This window comes from Sebastes fasciatus, chromosome 8 (genome assembly GCF_043250625.1).
Source record: "Sebastes fasciatus isolate fSebFas1 chromosome 8, fSebFas1.pri, whole genome shotgun sequence".
Classification (NCBI taxonomy): domain Eukaryota; kingdom Metazoa; phylum Chordata; class Actinopteri; order Perciformes; family Sebastidae; genus Sebastes; species Sebastes fasciatus.
This window is the reverse complement of record NC_133802.1, coordinates 31,040,423-31,063,020: the sequence shown is the minus strand read 5'-3', so window position 1 is coordinate 31,063,020 and position 22,598 is coordinate 31,040,423. Positions and strand designations below refer to the sequence as shown.

General features: G+C 43.6%; 1 protein-coding gene across 7 annotated transcripts in view; it reads right to left on the bottom strand.

The window, feature by feature from the left end:
- Nucleotides 1-3,289: 3,289 nt before the first annotated feature.
- Nucleotides 3,290-22,598, bottom strand: part of rerea (arginine-glutamic acid dipeptide (RE) repeats a) — a 187,730-nt gene continuing 168,421 nt past the window's right edge. For 6 of the 7 annotated variants that reach the window (XM_074644997.1, XM_074644998.1, XM_074644996.1 and 3 more), the window contains 11 exons: nt 14,600-14,762; nt 14,386-14,478; nt 13,703-13,902; nt 13,003-13,164; nt 12,790-12,903; nt 11,322-12,700; nt 9,717-9,939; nt 8,909-9,623; nt 7,040-7,204; nt 6,749-6,929; nt 3,290-5,427 (listed from right to left, as the gene is read on the bottom strand). In XM_074644997.1, the coding sequence (XP_074501098.1) occupies nt 5,394-5,427; nt 6,749-6,929; nt 7,040-7,204; nt 8,909-9,623; nt 9,717-9,939; nt 11,322-12,700; nt 12,790-12,903; nt 13,003-13,164; nt 13,703-13,902; nt 14,386-14,478; nt 14,600-14,762 (3,429 nt within the window). In that variant the 3' untranslated portion in view covers nt 3,290-5,393. Of the gene's footprint in view, nt 5,428-6,743; nt 6,930-7,039; nt 7,205-8,908; nt 9,624-9,716; nt 9,940-11,321; nt 12,701-12,789; nt 12,904-13,002; nt 13,165-13,702; nt 13,903-14,385; nt 14,479-14,599; nt 14,763-22,598 lie in introns of all 7 variants that reach the window. The other variant, XM_074644999.1, reaches the window with a different exon arrangement.

The window sequence follows — 22,598 nt, the reverse complement described above, 5'->3', positions numbered from 1 at the left end:
CTAAGTGTCATAAAATGGTCATATGTTTTGGATTACATTTGTAATCTGAAAAGTACAGTAAAGATATAAAAAGTGTAATATTTCACACTGAAATATAGTAGAAGTATAAAGCAGTGGTGGAAGAAGTATTCAGATCATTTACTACTATAAGTAAAAGTAGCAATACTAAACTATAAAAATACTAAAAGTATTATTTTATAGTTTATTACAAAAAGTTTTCCAAAAGAGATCCCCAGACCGTGAAAAATGTCCTGCCAGATCGCTGCCAAAAGGCCCAACATCCTCTCCTGTGTCCAGTTAACTCCTGAACTCACGGACCACACACACTGAAACACACTTGTTACTGACATGAGTCATGTTAAAGCATTTAAACGTCTTCAAAATACAAGTATGCACCTGCAAATAAGTGTAACAGTTCCTCTTTAAGAGTGTATCCTCCCAGGTGTAGTCATCATTCCTGTGTGCTTTAACCTCTCCTTGCAAAAGGAAGGTTGTTTCATTGATAAACATATTCAGATGCTTGAAATGCAGGGACCAACCTTGTTTTAAATAAAATGCATGTATGCACATCTGAGACGGGCACATTTGCATTTCAGATGTGTTTAATTACCTTTATTTGCATCGCATCAAATTCCTACAGCTGTGCTCAATTTATTGAGTTTTTTACATAACCTCAGGTCGCTTGTTTCCTAAAGTGAAGGAGAAAACACAGAAGCAGTGATTTTAATTCTGCACCAAAACACATAAAAAACTGGTGTCATGTCTCTTTGTATATCTAATTCAGACGACAGATTTGCTTTCAGTGTCAACACAGCTCATTTTAAGATAAACAGGGCGGCCGCAGAGCTACCCGCTGAAGGAACACGCAGCTTCCTTCCAGCTGAATGCACTAATAGCATGTAGGCCTCCTCTCTGCCACCGAGCATCACCCTCCTGCAGCAGCCAGGCCAGGCCCGGTGGAGCGGAAGGAAACGACAGGAGGGTGGAGGAAGATGATGATGATGAGGAGGCTCCGTGTCCGAGACCTGCTGCAACAGATACAATAACTCTGCACAAGACATATTGCTATTCAGACAGAAAGAGCAGATTTTTTCTTGAGACTGTGTATCCCTGTGTGGAAGCCTGAGGGGTACACACATTATTATGAGAAGGATTTGAGTTGACACAAGTCACAGTCGCTCCATCGGCGGTGTGGAAGAAGAGGAGGAAGAGGAGGAGGAGGAGGAGGAGGAGGAGGAGGAGGAGGAGGAGGAGGAGGAGGAGGAGGAGGAGGAGGATGAGGATGAGGATGAGGATGAGGAGGAGGAGGAGGATGAATTATTCAAGCAGCCGGCGCTGCTCGGCTCTGACGTCTTGTTGTGTCTTATGGGGAGGCTGTGTGAGCCGGCGACAACAAGCAGCACCTCCTCACAACCTCCTCTGTCACATGACAGCCCCGGGATAGAGCATCCAAAGGAACCTTGATTTTTTCCCGAGGACAGGGCATCATTTCAGAGAGCAGCAGTAGAATAATAGCTCCCTCTCAAAATGACAGCCATCGCCGCGGCACACCATCACAGATTGCCGGTCTATCACTCCCCCCCCCGCACACACACACACACACACACACACACACACACACAGAGAGGATGAAATGACAGCCCTGCCCCGCTGATAGCGAGGCATCTCATCCTGAGTAAGTGTTCCTCCTGGCTTAGCCGGGCTTTTGATGTTATTATACCAGAGCAGAGCAATATTCAGCTCCGAGATTTACTACCTGCTGCCGGGGGTGATCTCTTAAAGCTCGGTGTTTGTGAAGCTGAGAGAAATGGAAGTGCTGAAAACACAGGAATGCTTGGATCTATTCTGCAACACGCAAAAAAAACTCTATTATTCAAGAGCAAAATGTAGGACATGAGTATCATCATGAAAACAGACCCAACGTCAGTCCCTCTGCTCAGCTGGAGAATCACATTTCACAACAACTGTAAACAGAACCAGAGGGAATTAAAGAGTGTTTTCTTTTCTTTCTTTCTTTCTTTGTCATTCAGCGAATGAGCGGTGAGTAATCTAAATGGTTTTCCCTTAAAACAGGATTATTGTGTCTCACGGCTGATGGGATTTAGCAGTCTGCATACAAACAAGTGTGTTTACGAAGAAATAAACTGTCAAGAGATATTTAATCACGATTAATCGTACATTATTCATCTGTTCAAATGTACCTTAAAGGGAGATTTGTCAAGTATTTAATACTCTTATCAACATGGGAGTGGGCAAATATGCTGCTTTATGCAAATGTATGTATATATTTATTATTGTAAATCAATTAACAACACAAAACAATGACAGATATTGTCCAGAAACCCTCACAGGTACTGCATCTAGCATAAAAAATATGCTCAAATCATAACATGGCAAACTGCAGCCCAACAGGCAACAACAGCTGTCAGTGTGTCAGTGTGCTGACTTGACTATGACTTGCCCCAAACTGCATGTGATTATCATAAAGTGGGCATGTCTGTAAAGGGGAGACTCGTGGGTACCCATAGAACCCATTTACATTCACATATCTGGAGGTCAGAGGTCAACATTTAGTTTGGAGTGTTATTTAGCCTCCTTTGTGACATGGTTGGGTCCAATGGATTCCTTATGTTTTAGGCTAAGGAGGTTAAATCATGCTCCAAAATTGCGCTAAATTTTGGCAAAGATAAACTGTCATTGCCATTTTCAAAGGGGTCCCTTGACCTCTGACCTCCAGATATGTGAATGTAAATGGGTTCTATGGGTACATAGACATGCCCACTTTATGATAATCACGAGTTATTACTGCGTTAACTTTGACAGCCCTAATCAATGTATAATATTTTTATGACAGTTTTTGTCCTTTAAGGACACCAGAGCAATTTTTTTTAAAGTGGAGGCACACGAGTTAACAGCATTTCTATTAATCTTTCTTTCTTCTTTAATTAATGTCATATTTATATGATTCAGATGACATAAAAATGATGCTCTGACATTTAAAACCTTCCTGCCAAATTACAAGGTCCCAGGTGAATACCAGGTGAAATAAAAATGATTTTCTCCGTCCTCTGATTGGTATCAATGGATTCATATAGTTTCATATTACACCAGTATCTTCACTCTAGCTTTAAGACTGAGCCCGCTATAACCTCTGAAAGTTTAATTTCGTTAAAGAAATTGCTGGCGTTAAAGTGATTTTGCGTTAACGTGTCATTATCGTATTAACTCCGACAGCCCTAAAATAAATATGATGCATCAGAAAGCATTAAAAAAAACAACATCCAAGTCGTTTCTTGTGGTGTAACTTAGTCGTTTATTTTAATTCCACAAATTTTTCAAAAAAATTACAAAATACTCAAATGGAGAGAACACAGGACTCACAATTTTTCTTATTATTTCTACTTTTTGTTTACATTGTGTCATCCCATGGCGACTACTCATATATACAATAAGCTTCAAGATACCAGTATATATATAAATCTTAGCAGTCAGAATTTACATTCTGCTATTGCCGCTTTGAAACAAGAAGCTAAACCATTGACAACACTTAACATCAAAGGTTTTTGGAGACACAAAAAGAGGGAGTAAAAGGCAAAGGGAATCGTCAGGGAAAACGAGGTGAAGGATGAGGATGAGGAGTACGCCGTCAGAAGAGAGAGAGAGAGAGAGACAGGGATCGGTGGGAGATGGCAAGACAAAGTGACGGGGTTCTCGTCGAGGGCTTCAAAGACTTTTTTGGACTTTTTAAGAAGGGGGGGCGGGGGGTGTTTGATGAAGCGTTTAAATGTAAATTATAGTGCTCCAAAGGGAAGATATGGTCACTTTTAAATGCAAGTACAGTTTCTTCATTTGGTTAAAAAAAAAAAAAAAAGACACAGTTTTCTAAATGTCCATGACGGTCAAGCAGTCTTTAGTGCATGGAACAACTCGTTGTCATGGCTACAGCGAAAAAAAAACAAATGGGCTCACGTGCACCGTCATGACAGGTCAACACAACTCGTAACAGTCAGTGGCACACACACAAACACACACTCCTCAAGCCCAGGAGTGTGTGTGCGTCCCGAAAGGAACCAAGGCATATGAAATCATTTGTGAGGAAAACACACCCATACATACCGTATACGCTTACACACATCATAGGACCCCCCCAGCTGAACCTCCTGGTGGCCCCCGTCCCCTCTAGTGTCACAGTGAACATTATTACAGCCTAGCTGGAGGACGACTCAGTCGGACATGAGCCCCGCGACGAACATGGGGACCAGGTGGAGAAGAGAAGGACACCCCCCCCCCCACGACACAACTAGCACCAACCATTCACACGTTTAAAACAATCCTGAAGTCCTGTTATAGCCTCCTGATAGTTCAAATCCAGGTCCTGGTAATTTAAAATTCTTCAGTTCAGACAAATTTCTGGCGCGTTTAAAATCATAATTAAAATCATTTCTCTGTAAAAACAAAAAAATAAAAAGCAATGAAGTATTACTCCAATGATTTAAATATTGATTTTAAAGCGAAACCAAAACGGAGTGGAACTCTCTCAGTGCAAACTTTTCTTTTTGAATCCACGGCTTCGTTGTGTGCACTCCACAGAAACCTCGGCGACTAACGGCGTCACCTCTTCAAGTGTTTCAAATCATGAACTCAACGTAGCGTTGTTGAGTTGACACATTCTGACAACCTGCTGCGTGATGAATGGACGTGTGTGTGTGTGTGTGACAGGTTTATGGTTTACATGGTGTATGCGGGACTAAAATCTAACACAGTGATGTCAGAGGAACGTTTACAACTGAACCCTCAGGAACTGCTCGTATAATAATGCCGTGGTGCTCCCCTCTGAAACAAGGGATAATGCTTCAAAACAATTATATCGGAGGTTGAAACGACTTGGTTTGGAGTCCACACCTAGTAATAATAATAATTATAATAATAATTATATGTTTATATATACTATTTACAGACTCAAAAACGCCATGCTGTAGCTTTTTCTTAAAATTATGAAAAAACCTCCAACAATGTATTAAAATAAATGTCGAGTTTAAGATAGCACTTGTTATTTTTCCATAAACCGGTCTTGTCTTTTTTTTTCTTTTTTCTTTTGTTTGTCGATAAGCACAGTGTCTTGTTCTAGCACCTACGAAAAAAAACGTCAGGGAAGCTTGTCATGCAGGAGCCTTGAGGACGTTGTTACTACTGGCTAAATACCAAAGAAAGTCAATGTCTTGAAAAATAATAGTTAAAAAAAAGAAAAAAAAAGAAGAAGTCCTTGACAGGAACGAAAAACCAGATATCAGAAGAGTTTCTCAGACGATCCGCTTGGCCTTTTCCGTTATTCAAAACTGAATGTAACAACTTCCCGTGTCCTGCACCCGTCGGTCGCCGCCTCCCTCGGCCGGTTACAGCTGCTTGTCGCTCTCCTTCTTCAGCCGGCTGAAACACAAAACGACAGCGTGTTAATGTTTAACAAATCAAAGCCACACTCAGGTTATCTACATGTGTTTTTAAGGGCTGTCAAAGTTAACACAATCAAAACGCCTTAACGCAAAGTTGTTTGAACGCCACTAATTTCTTTAACGCATTAACGCAACTTGTGATTTTTAGGTTGTAGCGGGCTCAGTCTTAAAGCTGGAGTGAAGATACTGGGATCATATGAAACTAGAAATCCTAAAGAATCCATCGGTACCAACCAGAGGACGGAGGAAATCATTTTGATTTCACCCGGTATTCACCTGGGATCTTGAAATTTAGCAGGAAGGTTTTTAATGTTTTATCTGGATATTATGTGACAAGTTCCTACTGAACTAAAGTCATAGAGCATCATTTTTATTATTAAGATTACATTAATTAAAGAAGAAATAAAGAAAGATGAATAGAAATGCTGGTAACCCTTGTGCCTCCACTTAAAAAAATTGCTCTGGTGTCCTTAGAGGACAAAAACTGTCATAAAAATATTATATATTGATTAGGGCTGTCAAAGTTGACACGATAATAACTAGTTTTTAACAAATTAAATTTGTTTTAACGCCACTTTTTTCTTTAACACTTTAACGCAACTTGCGATTTTTAGGTTGTAGCGGCTCAGTTTTAAAGCTGGAGTGACGATACTGGCATCATGTGAAGCTAGAAACCCTGAGGAATCCATTGGTAGCAATCAGAGGACGGAGAAAATCATTTTAACATTTATTATTCATGTCATACTAGCTTGTTGGGAAAGAGGTTAAATAACGCTCCAAATCTGAAAAACTGGCATGGCCATTTTCAAAGGGGTCCCTTGACCTCTGACCTCCAGATATGTGAATGTAAATGGGTTCTCTGGGTACCCACGAGTCTCCCCTTTACAGACATGCCCACTTTATGATAATCACATGCAGTTTGGGGCAAGTCATAGTCAAGTCAGCACACTGACACACTGACAGCTGTTGTTCTCTGTTGGGCTGCAGTTTGCCATGTTATGATTTGAGCATATTGTTTTATGCTAAATGCAGTACCTGGGAGGGTTTCTGGACAATATTTGTCATTGTTTTGTGTCGTTAATTGATTTCTAATAATAAATATATACATACATTTGCATGAAGCAGCATATTTGTCCACTCCCATGTTGATAAGAGGATTAAATAATTGATAAATCTCCCTTTAAGGTACATTTTGAACACTTAAGAAACGATTAATTTGCGAATAATCACGATCAAATATGTTAATAGATGACAGCCCTAGTGTTTATTATTTGGCAAATCAAAGGTACACACTCTACCTGTAGTAGTCCTCCTGGCCAGGCAGAGGTCCCCCGTGCATGTGATGGTGTCCGTGGAGCCACTGCTGCTCCATGGCCAGCCTCTGGAGCTCAGCGGACTGGGCGTGCATGGCCTGCAGCTGGTGGGCTGCGGACATGGGTGGCGGCATACCTCCCTGTAGCTCCCGTGCGTATGGAGTACCTGGAGGACGCACAAACAAAAAACAGATTTGATCGGGCTGATCTGGCAGAGCTCGGACTGATAGATTGGAGGCGAGATCAATGAGAGACGACGTTTGGCGGAGAGCCTACCGAAGACTGGGTGGCGCAGCATCTCGTGTTCGTGCGGCGGCTGGCCGAGGAGAGAGTTGGGGATGGCGCCGGGCGGGTAAGGGAAGCGAGCCAGGTGAGGTCCTGCAAGGGGATCTACGAGGGGGTGGCCCCCCGAGCCTGGAGGACACACAAGACATTCACCACCTTCGGGCGGTTAGAGTCTGAGGTTCAAGGTGCACTCATTTCATTTCATGACAGGCATTAGTGACACACAGCTTCATATCATGTTACTCCTCTCAAGGTTGACCAGAAGAGTGCAGGGACGACCGAACTATATTTATCCTCCGTAAAGCATCTGCTGGCTCTATCAGACATTTAATGAGGATATAATATGCTTTAGTCCAATCTCACGTGTCAACGCTGTACGTTACTACAGCGGCAATAAAATACGAGATGGAGTTTCAGATCATATCGTAAAAAAACTAGAAAAGATGGAGGTGGATTTATCATTAATAATGATTAATTTAAAAGTCCCTTCTGTTCACTCTTCACTGTTATGAGAGAAGTATCATATATTATATTTAGAATTGCATTTACAGAAAATGTCATTCAAATTACAGCATAAAATACTAATATCAACATCCTCAAAACTTTTCTTCTACTTGTACATTATTTAACGTGCTCATAATAAACCATGTGACTCATTTCTGCTTACATCATCGTCTAGTATCAGGCTTTCAAAGATTCTTCAGATAAATTTCTCTTCCTATAACTTTGAATCAAAGAGTTGGCACCGTTTCAACTGGTTAGTAATATTTCTACTTCTTAAAACATGTGACTCTTGCATCGGTTTAATTTCTATCCAAATTCTTCCATACCGTTAATCGCAATATTTTTATTAGAAAACTTAACTTGATGGTGTTTTACTAAAATGTCTAACAGTTTAAATAACAGAGATTTGGAGCGTCCAAAAATTGTAAAAAAATAATAATAATTCAATAAATGTAGTGATTAATCTGCGGAGTGCCTCAAGGATCTATTCTTGGTCCTCTATAACTTTTAATATAAACATTATATAAAGATATTTGTCTTATAGTTGTGCTGAAAATACAGATCTCATTTTCTATGTCAAAATGCATGAGTTAAAAAACATCACAATAAAACATTCATAAATCAATTTACAAATATATAACTGTATACAAAAGATCAATGTATCAAATACATGCAGAATGTGTCTGTAAAAGTGTATGGAAGATAAATAATAAAATATGAAACTGAGAATTTCTAAATGAGATATCAACTAATATATGAATATATGAATATATGAAATATGAAAAACTATTCTGACAAAATGCCATCATAAGGATAAGGATAATTAAAATCTTACTTGCCAAATTGCAACCTCTATTTACCAAATGTGTTTGCCAAATAATGTGCAATTAACAGCGTGTAGTTTTCCCAAAACGTATGTCATTGTTTTGTGTTGTTAATTGATTTCTAATAATAAATATACATACATTTGCATAAAGCAGCATATTAGCCCACTGCCATGTTGATAAGAGGATTAAATACTTGACAAATCTCCTTTTAAGGTACATTATGAACAGATAAAAAATGTGTGATTAATTTGCGATTAATCGCAAATAACTATTTTACTCGATTGACAGCCCTACTAAATACATTTATACGACTGTGTTTGCCAAATAATGAGTAATTAATAGCATGTAGTTTTTCCAAAATTAATGTTTTGGAGTGCAACCCTTCAAATCTGTTATCATTTCAATACAATAAAATATGTTATAGTTGTTAGAATTCATTCATTCGTTTGTTGTATTGTGTCATGTTAAGTGGTACAGTGGTATATACTGTATCTATACATGCATGTATGTATTCAGGGCTCTCTCTCACCTTGGTGAAGAGGATCTTGCTGGTGCAGGTGTAGGTGTGAGTGAATATGCGAGTGCTGGTGGTGGTGTGGCGTGACGTTGAACATCTGTAGACGGGCGATGGGGTCGTTGGCCACTGTGGCCATCCTCTCGGCGTGGAGTCTCTCTGCAGCCAACCGCTCTGGGTAGCTCATTTCAGGCCGCAGCTGGGGCCCGGCGGCGAGGGCCAGCCGCTCGCGCTCTAAGGGGTTCAGGCCCGGGTGGAAGGAGGCGAAGGGGTGAGGGCCGGCCATGGGGGGCAACGTGATGGCCCCGTGCCGCGCAAAGTGCTCCATGGGGTTTGTGGAAGGGTGAAGCGAGTCCATCTCTGGAGGCTTGACCTCGAAACCGGGTTTCATCCTCTCCCTCAGCTCCCTCTCCCGAATCTCCCTCTCCCGCATCTCCCGCTCCCGGAGCTCCCGCTCCCGCATGCCCGGGTCGGCGTTGTACAAGCTGGGCATGTGATAGGCCAGCAGCTGGTCCGCGGGGTTGAGGGACACGAAGAAGGGGTGGTTTCGATTGTTGGGGGACATGACGTGGGGTCGGGCGTACTCGCTGAGGGTGCGTAGGGCCGGGGTGTCGGGGCCGATGTACGGAGGCACGGCCGCGATCGTGGTGGGGGGGCCGTCGTATTGCGCACGCATGTGGCCGCCCATATGCTGTTCACTCATCCTGCCGTCATGAGAGGAACTGGCTTTCTGTGAGGACAACAAAACGCGCCAAGATGTTTAGTACGATTTAAAAGAAAAGAAAAAGAACCACTGGCAAACTAAAGAGGAGAAACCACTCACCGCCGCTCGCTCTTGTTCCTTCTCCCGTTCCCGCTCTCTTTCTCGCTCTTTTTCCCTCTCCCTCTCTCGCTCCTTCTCTTCCCTGGCTTTCTGTTCTGTTTCCCTCTTGGCTTTCTCCAGAGCTTCTTCTCGCTTCTTGGCCAGCTTAGATGAAGCCAGCGGAGTGAAGTAGTAATCCGTCCGAGCACACGAGTTGTAACCCCGGTCCAGGTGCTTGTAGAACCTGTGATCATGGAAGAGATAAAAAACATTCAAAGGATGTTCCAGTTCATAAATTAATACTTGTTACGGTAACACATCTTACAGGTCCGCAAATTTCATGGTAATTAGGTGATAATTAGCAAACAACCTATTTGAAATTTCTTTGGAATTACTGCCAAATCACCCCGATATGTACCTCAAAATTACATTATTAACATTATTTAATACTGATATTCTGCTATTTCCCAACAGCTGGTAATTTATTTAATACATTTCCAGGAGAAGAATAGAAAGTTAATTGATATGCTTTATTTCCATGTCTGCAGATAAATAAGGGATGATGTACTAGCGGGTCATTGTTGTGAAAGAATCCCCGACAGGGCGATGTCGCACCCCGACGAGCAGCGGACCCCTTGTTTCCAGTTTTTGTGCTAAGCTAAGCTAACCGCCTCTTGGCTTCAGCTTCACATGAAACGGACAGACATGAGAGTGGTTACGATCTTTTTATCTAACTCTTGGCAAACCAAGTGAATTTCCCACAATGTTCAACTATTCCTTTAAGATTATGTTACATTTACATTTGTGTGATGAGTGAAATGTTATCATGACGTGTAGTCATAATTGAAAAATGTTTGGGATAATGTACAGCGAGCTGCTCACCCTGTCGGGGAATCTTTCACAACAATGACCCGCTGGCTGAACATTATCCCGTTTATTACACGGCTACTTACTTAAGAAATCAATATTTTGACACAAAAACGGTCCTCCAGAGTCCGACATCAGAACTGTGTTTATAATAAAGTTACTTTTCAATAAAGTTTGAGGTAAATATGTGACTTGCTAATTATCACCTGTAGCGTTACTGATGTTACAAACAAAAACAAAACCGGCCAGAGAGATATTCATGTGTAATTTTGCATGTTGAAAGGCAGGATGATGCCCCATTAGATGAAAAGACAGCTTGTATTAGCTTACGCTGGTCCATTATTCAAACGGAAACAAACTCCCTTGACATTCACTTCTGCTGCGATGTTAAGTATGTATTAAAACCCTCATTGCTATTCATTGGCAGCCTGAGAGCCACTTAAGCACAAGGCAACTACAGATACTCATATTCAGAGGCCTCGGTTCACTCGCATCTCACTGTAATTAATCTCCCTGCTCTCCATCCCCGATAATTCCTCGCCATCAGCCCCTCGGAGCTCAGGGCTAATTGTGGCCTTGGATGCCTGTTTTTGCTGAGGACATTCGATTTGTTGCTTTCATCAAAGCCTTAAAATGTGAAGGCAGAGCCTCTTTGTTGTTGGATGTGTTTGAGAGCTAATCAGCATCCCCAGACAAGTAAGCAGCTCAACAGACTGCAGATAAATAACAGCGTGTGCAGGTGCATGTTTGTGGACGTACCGTGCCGACTGGCTGGCGTGGCTGGGCGTGTTGACGACGGTCGGCTCTGGGGAGGGGCTTCTCTGTGGGGGAGGAGGGCTCTCCGGCTCCTCCATTTCGTCCAGAGGCTCCTCTTTGATGTGTACAGGTGGGAGTACCGGACCCGGGCCGGCACAAGCGACGGAGGCAGGCAGCGGCATGGAGATGGAGGCGGGTGGACCGGAGGAAGATGGCGGCTGTATGCCGGGCATAGAGTTTGACGAGGACGGGGGAGGGCCGGTTGGAGGTAGAACTGTGTTGAAAGGATGAGACGAGAACGGCGGCTGCGGCGGCCCGTTGGGGTGCGATGCCGCCGCGGAGGGCGGCAGAGGAGGAGCTGGAGGAGGTTGGTGGCTGGCTGACGGTGGGAGGCTCTGGGACTGGGTGAGAACTGGAGGCTGGGCTGGTGGAGGCTGAAGCTGCTGCCCCTGAGGCATGAGCTGTAAGGGAGGTGGGTGTGCTGACGGAGGATGGTGGCTGGATAGAGAGCTGAGGGGCTTGAGGGCAGGAGGTGGCGGCAGGTTTGAAGGCATCTGAGGGAACGGCGGCGCTGACGCGTGGGGCGGGTGTTTGTGGGACTGCGGGTTGGTTATCTGAGGGATGGGCGTGGTCGGCGGGGGCTTGATGTGAGGCATGGACATCGGGGCAGGGGGCAGGGGCTGCTCTCTCGGAGGCTGGCCTCCACTCTGAGCTGTGGACTGGGACTGGGAAGGAGGCGTGTGCGGCCTCGGCTGTGATTGGCCAGAGATTGGCAGGGGCGGGACCTGAGACTGACCCACAGGGAAGCCCTGGGGGGGCATGGAGAGAGGGTGAGGCATGTGTGAGGGGCCGGGCTGCAGCGGATGAGGCATGGGAGGCATGGGCCCGTGATGCGAGCTGGGTAACGACTGAGGTGGGATAAGGGGGCCGGGAGGCGGAGCCTGAGTCAAAGGTGAATGCGGAGAGGGAAGCCTTTGAGGGTGGAGGGACGCTCCCGACTGGATGAGAGACATCGGGCTTGCCTGGGGCAGAGGCTGGGGAGGTAGAGAGACGGAGGCCGCCGTGGGGGAGACCTGCGGGGGCAGCGACGGGGCCAAGGTCGGAGGCGGAGGCGGTGCCGAGGAGGCGGCTGAGGTGCCCGGCTGACACTGGATGACCGGAGGGTGCTGGCTCTGCAGGAGCTGCTGCTGCTGGGCAGACGAGTCCGAGTCGCTCTCGTTGTCGCGCGGGCTGGGGATGCTCGGGGAGGAGCTCCTATTGTCCTGGTCAATGTCTTTAGGATCGCTACTGAGCTCCTCGTTGATGCTGCGTCCATCAGAGCTCTCGCCCTCGCCTTCCCCTTCTCCCTCGCACTCTGAGGGCGAGTCGGGTCGACTCAGCTCCTGAGGGACAGCAGAGAGAGAAGAATGAGTTTCAGAACACCGACTTTATGCATTCCATCCGAACAGCAAAACAAAGACCGAGGACTCACTTGTGTCTTGGACTTTTTGGCGCCGGCCCTCTCGGGCTCCTCCGTGTCCGAGGCTCCCTTCTCTCGCTGCCGTTTGGCGCTCTTCATCGGTGAAGGAGCCTCTTCTTTAATCTTCTGTGGAGCCAAAAGCAGCAGAGCCATTAGGGTACATACATTTCACAGAGATACGTGCAGAGGAAAACAAAGATCCAAGCATGTCTACGCTGTGTTTACCTTGCTGGGCTTCTTCATGGAGTCTGTCTTGCTGTCAGTGCTGTCGGTACTCGCCGCGCTGGGAGACGTACGACCGCTGGAGCGCAGATCCTCGTTGGTAGGCGAGGCTCTGCCATCGGGACTGGCTGTCTGCTTCTTACGACCACTACGTAGCGTCGACATCTGAGAGCATCAAACAGAGTCAACATGAATCATGACTAATAATAGGGCTTCATATCATTTGGACAGAAGATGGACATACACCACACAAACCTGTTCTCACTCCCAACTTGTCAAATACCGCCAAATGAAGCAAATATATCAATTCTGGCATTAAAAAATTTACATTAAATTGATTTCAAAATCGTAAAAAAAAAAAATCGTGATACCATGGTGATTTGATTTTCCCCCCCCAACCCCTACTAAGGTCCTGTGAAAACACCCCGTGCGTCGGTCTCCGATGCCGAGGGGCACTGACCAAGCGGCGGTATTTGACGAGTTGGGAGTGAGAATGTGTTGACCACATGTGAGTCCAAATCCATCTATTACGAATATCTTTATAAAACCAAATGTATGAAACACTGCATGTCAGCGCTGTCCCTGTGCTACTGGTCTAGAGATGATAAGCTTGTTGCTTTGTAGCCTGGCTCCAGGGATAACTCTGAGGCTGTGATTCCTGAAGGTGAAAAGAGAGGGGATAGATGAGTAGTTGTGCACGCACCGAGCCTCGGTTCCGTCGGGTCCTCATGCTATGCTTCCCGCTGAGTCCATCCTCTTCCTCTTTGACAGGTTTGAACATAAATGGCGGCGGGTCCACGGGCTTCTCGATGGGGGGCAGCTCACCGTACTTCTTGAAGTGAATGCGGCAGTCTGTGCACAGCAAGATGTTCTCCCGGCCCCCGTGGTGCCAGTCCTTGGAGGCTGAGGAAAGACATTTACAGTTGTGATATTACGCTCTCACAGAGGCGGCGAGAAGACACACAGAAATGATCTCACAATGTCGGTTTATAGTTTAACATCTAATGAGATAAATACATGTAGATGTGTGCCTCCGCTACATACTGTATTTACATTTTCAGTAATGGTCTATGTGGGTTAGCACTATGAAGCCAATGTTATTAGCCACCCTAGCTGTGATGGCGGTAACCTCAGTGTGATCAGATGGGAGCGTGGCGCTGGGAGCCAGCTGTGTGGAAAGAGGGGTAAAGATAATGAGGTGGAGAGAGGGAACGAGCTCTGGGCTCATGTCTGATTTGATCAAATTAGTCCTGACATCTTCTGATGCCCATCTGTCACACACACAGCGATGTGCGCTGCGCAGGCTCCTCACGCTGATCCCAATCAAGACAGGAATAGCCGAGCCAATGACCAGTGCGAGTAAATATGTAAAATGTGGCGCCTTACTTGTGGTGAAACAGTGACGGCAGGCGTAGCCCTTCAGCTCCTGTTCGCTGTCTTCGCTGTCAAAGTCATCTTCGCTGGCTGAGCTGAGGTCCACTGGAAGAGAGAGAGAGAGGAAGAAACAGTTAACACACACTTCGCTCCGAAACCAGAACATATCAGGTCTCTCTCTCTTTCCTCTCCCGCCGCTTGTCGAAGGGGTCAAATATATACGTACGGAATTCGCTGGAGGGCGGGCGTGAGGGAGTGTTGACGGGAGTTGAAGCGGTTCGCGTCTTGATGCGGCGGAAGACGGGCTGGCGGCGGTGTCGGCGGTGGGCTCGACAACTAGCTGCCTCGGGGGTCTTCTTCCAATAGTAGTAGAAGGTGATAAGCTCTCCCTGAAATGAAAAAACAAAACCAATTCGGTTAAAAACGCACAAATATATCACAAGAACAACGAGGAGGAGGCGACTGAACTAAAAAACACTAAAAGGTCCTCAGCTGTGAGATTGTAGTATGGTTTGTTTTTCGTCATTTACTTCCTTAATAGAGAGATACCTATACATTCAGTATTGGTCTGTCCCAGCAGAATTAATGAAGCACTCCAGCTCCAAAATCCAAAAATGAAATATGGTCGGAACTGGTAAATAGATTTCAGCTCCACAGAGAGATTAAACTGCGGAGCTGGCCGGCATACGATCCACACTTCCTCCCAGCATCGCAAGACCATAAGTATACATAATGGTCCAAGCGAGGCATCACTTCCTTTTGCCGAATAATAACAAATGTTAATAATTTTGAGGATTTATGCCGGTCTTATGAGCTGGGCAAGTAGGACGTTTACCGGTACCTACGGATCCGCCACTTCTTTCTAAAGGAAATAAGGATCCCTGATTCGACTGAACCCTCGAGAACAACTCAGATATTAAATGATTAAAAAGAAGGCATCATTGGTAAACTCTACCAGGGCTTCACCTCAATGAATAAAAGATCAACCAATTACATAAGGCAGCGCTGGGAAAAGGAAACTAACATAGTAATACCAGAGGAAATGTGGCTTCATGGGAAACCCAGTCTACGTCCACTAACTACTTGTTTTGGAGAGATTTCTGCTGGAAAATTTTGGCCCGTTTCTTTATTACCCCCGACCAGAAATCCAAATTTAGTGGGTCTCAGCACGGTTTCGACGGAACATGCACCTATTTTTTTTTGTTTGGTTTCGTCTCAGAGAGTCTGAACCTGAATTCTAATTTATATTTTACCTTTTCGTACCTGGGAAATGTTCCTTAAGGTCTCAGTAAAAGTGACACATACCTTTTAAAGATTATTACGGCTGCTAGTAAGAAAACTATTACAAAATGCTGACTCCAGAAGAACCCTCCTTCCATCGCCCTTCTTACCAACATAATCAACTCTATCCGCTAAATGGAGAAAATGATTTTCACTCTTGGACTTCAGAAGGAGACGGGGGATAAATACTGGGGAAAATGGGATAGTTATAACCATGTCGACTCTCGTGCCTGAACTCTTATGTGCATTTTGAACTGTGCCTTTTCCTTTTTTTTTTTCAATGTTTGATTATTGTTGATATATTATATATATATTAATTTGTATTACTATTATTATTTTTGTATTATTATTATGTTTATTCTTCTTATTTTATATATTTTTCTTAATTTGTATTACTATTATTATTTTGTTTTATTATTATTTTATTTATTTTTATTAATTTTTATTACTATTATTATTTTAATATGGGGACTATCTTATTTGTTTCCTTAACAAAAAAAGATGAAAAATGTCTTCCTGTACTTTGCACACAAAATGTTTTTGTTTTTTTTAAACTAATAAACAAAGTGGGGGAAAAAAGTAAAAAAGAAATGTGAACACAGTCACTGTGAGATAGCTGCATTTAGGTTGAATAAAATATGTGGAAGGTAAACATTAGCAGTCAGCACAGTGTTTGACAGTGAAAGGCCGTGGAGCGGGGGAGTCCATGCCAGGATTTGGAGTTGGCCCGGCATGTTTATGCTGTGGCCCTGTCTGTCCCAGGATTAGGCGAGGAGGCTCGCTGAATGCAGGGATATTAGGATCAGTGCATTGGTGGCTGCCTGGGTGGCAGCAGCTTGAATGGGAACAAAAGAACATGTCAGGCAGAGCTTTGGCGCTACAAATAGGGAGTGAAATGGCTCCTCGCCCCTTCACTGGAAGAGTCAATTGAACTTTAATCAAACATTCGGAGGGGCGCGCTTGCCAGCGAGCAAGGCGGATAAATCCAGTGTACAAAAGGCCGCCAGGAAATCAATACCCAACTGAAACATTAACACATGCAATCATGGATCAGAAAGCACTTTCCTGAGGCAGCCTGTGCATATTAACTGCCGCTTTCCGGCCGCACTCATAACACACACAGGCCTCGAAAATTGGCGACAGGAGTCAGGCACAATTATGTAGTTTCCTGTGCCCTTTTTCTCCCTCGCCGTGAACCCCTCACTTTGTTCGCGGTCCTCTGCTGTGGCTCTATAACAGATTCACGAAGGTGTGGTGTGATTGTGGGGTGAGCAGTAAGTCACCTGTAATCTTTACAGCCCAGAGGGCACCCGTCCACCGTCTGAGGTCTGTTAAACTGCTGCTCAACAAAGCTCCCAGGGTTTAATGGCCATCGATTGTTTTTCCTTCTCTCCGCCTCAGCTGAGAAACTTGACATAAATTAGTCAGCGTGTTGCTCTCTAAAATGCATTAACGGCCTTTCAGCAACAGCTTAACATCTTCTATCAAAATGTTCCAAGACAAACAACGGCAGGGAAGGATGTGATGAAACGGAGGACTCTACTTTAAAAAATATGAGAAAATAACGTTGTAACAAAGCCGGCCATTTCAAAGCACAACAGGCTGGTATTAACGGACACTAGGGCTGTCAAAGTTAACGCCATCATAACGAGTTAATAACGCGTTAACGCAAATTCATTTTAATGTCACTAATTTCTTCAACGCATTAACGAGACTTGTGATTTTTAGGTTGTAGCGGGCTCAGTTTTAAAGCTAGAGTGAAGATACTGGTATTTAGAAGCTGAAGTAATATGAAAACATGTGAGTCCTGAGTTCTCTCATTTCAGTATTTTGTAATTTTTTTGGAAAAACTTGAGGAATTAAAATAAAGGACTTGAGTTACACCACAAGAAACGACTTGGATCTTTTTTTTATGATGTTAACGCATTAATCCTTTTAACGCCACTAATTACTAAAGACACTGGTATCATATGAAGATAAAAAATGTGTGATTGACTACGGACAATCATGTGATTAATCACAATTACATATTTGAATCGATTGACAGCACTGATGGAAACATAAAGGTAGCTGCAGCTTTAATTCTTTATCTTGTGAAATACAAAACTACTTGAGGCTGTTTGCTGTGAGAAAACACCGGTGAGGGATTGGTCAGCGTTAGCTCCTTTATCGCCTGTTAGTATCTGACATTAAGGGACAAGTAGAGTCTTCGATTGGCAGTGTGTTTAATAAGATCTCCCTTCATGTGGCTCTGAGGGGGAACTCATATCTACCGGTGGCTGAAGGACTGGAGTCTTATCAGGCCAAGCAGCGCTGGGAACATTTACTGAGGGCGTCTGAGCTCAATGAAACCTTCTCAAATTTCAGGGTAAATTAAGGTGCTGCGGCGTGTTATGGCAAGTGCTCCGGAGTATAACTGTCCCAAGGCCCGCAGCTTGTGCGAGGGATTTTTTTTGCAGACCTCAAGACTGTTGCAGATGAGCAGCACATCTGGAGTACTGGGAACGATTCCACATGTAGGAGCTCAGCAAAGAGACAAATCAGTAGAAATTCTTTAAAGCTGCAGTCGGTAACTTTGAGCAAATATGATACAAAAAAAAAAAAGTTCATAAAATGGTCACTATATCCCGACAGTAGTGCGTGAGGCAGGTAATCTTTAGTACTTCTCATTATTACATACTACATTCCTGTTTACACCTCTGTATATGTATGACTTCTCATCATGTATAAACATACTACATCCTGTTTATATTTAGTTTTCCCATCTGAAATACTGTCTACAACTAAATTTACATGTTTATATTTAAGCCCTTTATTTTAACTGCACTATTTTATGTCTGAGGATCTCAGGCAGGCTAACTCAGTATCTTCCTTTAAATCTCTTCTTAAGACTCACTTTTATATTATGGCTTTTTTTTAACTGATGGTGCACTGTTGTAACTATTTATAGGATTTTATTTTGTTTAGATTTTAAGTTCTGAATGTTAATTATTTTTATCATGCTTTTATTTGTAACCTTGTTTTGAAAGGTGCTGTATAAATAAAATTATCATTATTATTATTATTATTATGATACCTTAGATTATAATTTTTTACTTCTACTTGTGTGATTTGGCCTTTTATATATACATATTTTATGAACATTGTTGAAGGAACCTGAGAGCGAAGATTTTCATTGCCAATGACCGCTTTGCTGGAATTGACATATGACAAATAAAGAACCTTAAAAATGGCGGCCGGGTCAACTTTCAAATTTTTACAGATAAACGGTGAACTACAAGATGTTTCTGAAAACATGTGAGGAGAGAAATAGGAATTACAGTAACAGAATATTGATTCATATTTGATCAGCGCTGCCTAGTTTGACCGTTTGATTGAACTTGGCGAGTTTTAGTGGCTCTGATTGGTTGTTGTAGTGGAAACTTGAAAATGCCATTAGGGCTACTAAAAGGAGGCAGAGGATCATGATCTGTCTCATACACTACTGTCAGGATATAGTTTTATAAAAACAACTTTAATCATATTTGCTCAAAGTTACTGACTGCAGCTTTAAACTACAAAAGAAGAAGGGAAGACCAACGTTCTACCTGTGGAACATCTATAGTTATGTAAGGGTTAATGTACAGCGAGCTGGTCGTCACCTTGAAGGGGTTTATTTTACAAAAATAGCTGACTCACTGCATATTATCCCGCTTATTACACGGCTACTTACTTAAAGAAAATCAATATTCTGACTCAAAAACGGTCCTCCAGACTCCAAGAGCTGAACTGCGTCCATGGCAACGGCCTGTTATGCATAGCAGCGTTCTGCTATAAAGAAATAACAGACCGTAGAACGCTGTGATTGACCAATCAGAATCGAGTATTCAACAGAGCCGTGTAATAAAGAGTAATAATAACCCTATGGTCATGCCAAGAACGGAGCAGCTAAGATGATTATATCACCAAAAAGCTCTCTCATGTTGCCGTGTGTTTGTGCATCTATTTCAGGCTTGCCAACACAACTCTCCCTCCTCAGCCCGGCCGGCCGGTCGGTTGGGGAAGGCGGGGCGCAGGTGCTAACTGAGGGAAGGCAGGCGTCCTGATGTGAAATCTAATTGAAATGTGCAGATCAAAAGTGTCGAGCGGTGCCGAGCGCTGGCTTTGCTCTGTGCTTAATGACTGTTCTCAGCGGTGCCTCTCTGGCTCCTCGCTGCAGGCTGACAACCAACACGGCCTCGACAACAGCTTGGCAGACACGGGGAAAGGTCACCCCGCCTCTCCATCACTTACACTGTGTCAAGTACCATTACGTTAGGCAAGGGGCTAATGAAAACACTAACTTGGGCTTTTGAATGGGAATTAACAGGTGCACAGATGAGCTGGGGCAGACAGCCAGCCGGATGTAAATGGAAAGAAAAACAAAAGTAGCAGCTTTTATTCATTTATTGAGTTGAAAAGTTTTACTGGGGAAAAAAAAAATCTAAGACGAAATGTGCTTTGGGCCTGGAGAAAAACCAAGATTTTCTAATTGATTGAATTGATTTGATATATATATTTTATAGGGCTGTCAATCGATTAAAATATTTGTGATTAATTGCATGATTATCCATAGTTAATTACAATTAATCGCACATTTGTATTGGTTCAAAAGGTACCAGAAAGTCAGATTTTTCAAGTATTTAACACTGTTATCAACATGGGAGTGGAAAAATATGCTGCGTTATGCAATTGTATGTATATATTTGTTATTGTAAATCAATTAACAACACAAAACAATGACAGATATTGTCCAGAAACCCTCACAGGTACTGCATTTAGCATAGAAAATATGCTCAAATCATAACATGGCAAACTGCAGCCCAACAGGCAACAACAGCTGTCAGTGTGTCAGTGTGCTGACTTGACTATGACTTGCCCCAAACTGCATGTGATTATCATAAAGTGGGCATGTCTGTAAAGGGGAGACTCGTGGGTACCCATAGAACCCATTTACATTCACATATCTTGAGGTCAGAGGTCAAGGGACCCTTTTGAAAATGGCCATGACAGTTTTTCCTCGCCAAACTTTGGCGTAAGTTTGGAGCGTTATTTAACCTCCTTCGTGACAAACTAGCATGACATGGTTGGTACCGATGGATTCCTCAGGTTTTTCTAGTTTCATGAACATGTGGTTGAGAACGGCTTTGTGCTGTAAATTAGTGTCAAAGGCAGATTGACAGATTACCTCTCTCAACCTGCCTGCACTTCAAACTTCCCTGATGCTGCCATATGCCCACAGCAACACTTTAACTTCCATTACCTGGTGTTTTCTTCTCCATGATCGGGCGTTTAGCCAGTTCGTACGCACTTATGGAGACTTGAGTTGCCGTTTCTTCATATAAAATAAAGACGACAGTAAACCGTTCCATGAACCTGCGTCTAAAACAGCTCACCGCTAAAAAATCATGGAAATACTTAAATCTAGATTGGCCCCGGCCTCCGCACCGTAATTCCCCCCCCACCCCCCAAGTTCACTAAATCACTGCAGAGTGGTACAGAGTGTGCTGCCGCTCCGCAGTACACGAGATAGTGACAACATAAGCTCAGTATTATAAGGCCTTTTAGACTGCTTCCATCTGCAGGAGCTTTCTGGCCAGTGGATTATCCGACAAGGAAAGGGCTTACCCTCCTATCACGACACTCAGGGCTTCCATCCCGGTTATTGCCACTTAAAATGGTCGTCTACATACAAGTATGTGTGTGTGTGTGTTCAAGATTATGTACAGCGATGTTTTCTTGACACTCAATCATGAGTTCTTCATCCATCATGCAAAGATTTGTACTCTATTTACTGTAATTAGCATAAATTCATTTAAAAATAATCTGTGCTCTTTAGAGTAGTAGCTGAAAAATCTCTTGTAGCGTTGGACGATTTGACCACGGAGACGAGAGCGACGGCCGGCTTGACCGCATGTTACCGCGATACGATAACGTTTCCTGCCTGTGACAGAGTTAGCATGCAGCTTTAGCCGTGATGTCTAGCTCTGCTTTACCTGTCAATGTGTGAAACCCAAAGTGTTTCCATACTTTACTGGATGTGTAGTGTTGACCACTTTGAATTGTGAGGGTGCAGGTCGTATCCACGCTGACCCTCCGGCTTTTTCTGCTCTGTCGTATCTGCCGGTTTCGACTCGCTACAGCCTGGCCGGCTACTGTTTGTTTTGGTTGACGGATACGGAACAGATATGACGTCACGTTACTCAGACTACAACAATAAAAGTGGTAACTTCCTTCTACCTCGGCATAGACTCAAATGAAGCAAATATATTGATTATGGCATTAAAACATTGGTTTCAAAATTAAAAAAATTAAAAAAATTGTATTAATTAAAAAAATATATTTTTTCCTCACCCCTTATTTCTATATTTATTTATATAAATATATCTAAAAAAACAAAACTGATTTTAACCTCATTATTCAAATAAAATGAGCACTTTTTTTGTAACAGAAGTCAACAGGTTTTGCACTCAGTCACTGAGCTGTAAACCATCTTATGTTCCCTGTTTTATGATTTAGACGGTTAACCATGAAACCTCTGCAGACTACGGTTTAATAGCGAGTGGGAGTGCAGGTTGAGGCCGAGTGGGAGTGCCGGATCCTCGGCTGAGCTCGGTGGTCCTGTGTGCGCGGGCAGGGCTGAGAGGGCGAGGGCTAAACTTGTGTATTTACACCCTCATCCCCTCTCAGGCCCAGGCCTGAACAGATGGTTTCTGTTTTTCCTGGCAGATTTGTGACAGAGCCACAAAAGGCCCCTGCTTTGACACGAAGCCAAACGGTTAAGGCCGTTACTGGCAAGAGCAGGGGAAGGAGGAGAGAACAGGGGAGAGAGCTGAGGAGGGGGTAGGAGGAGAGCCGAGTGGGGAGGAATAAAGAGCCAGCAGAGGATAACAATGGACAATCGAATCCAACCACAACCCTTCCTA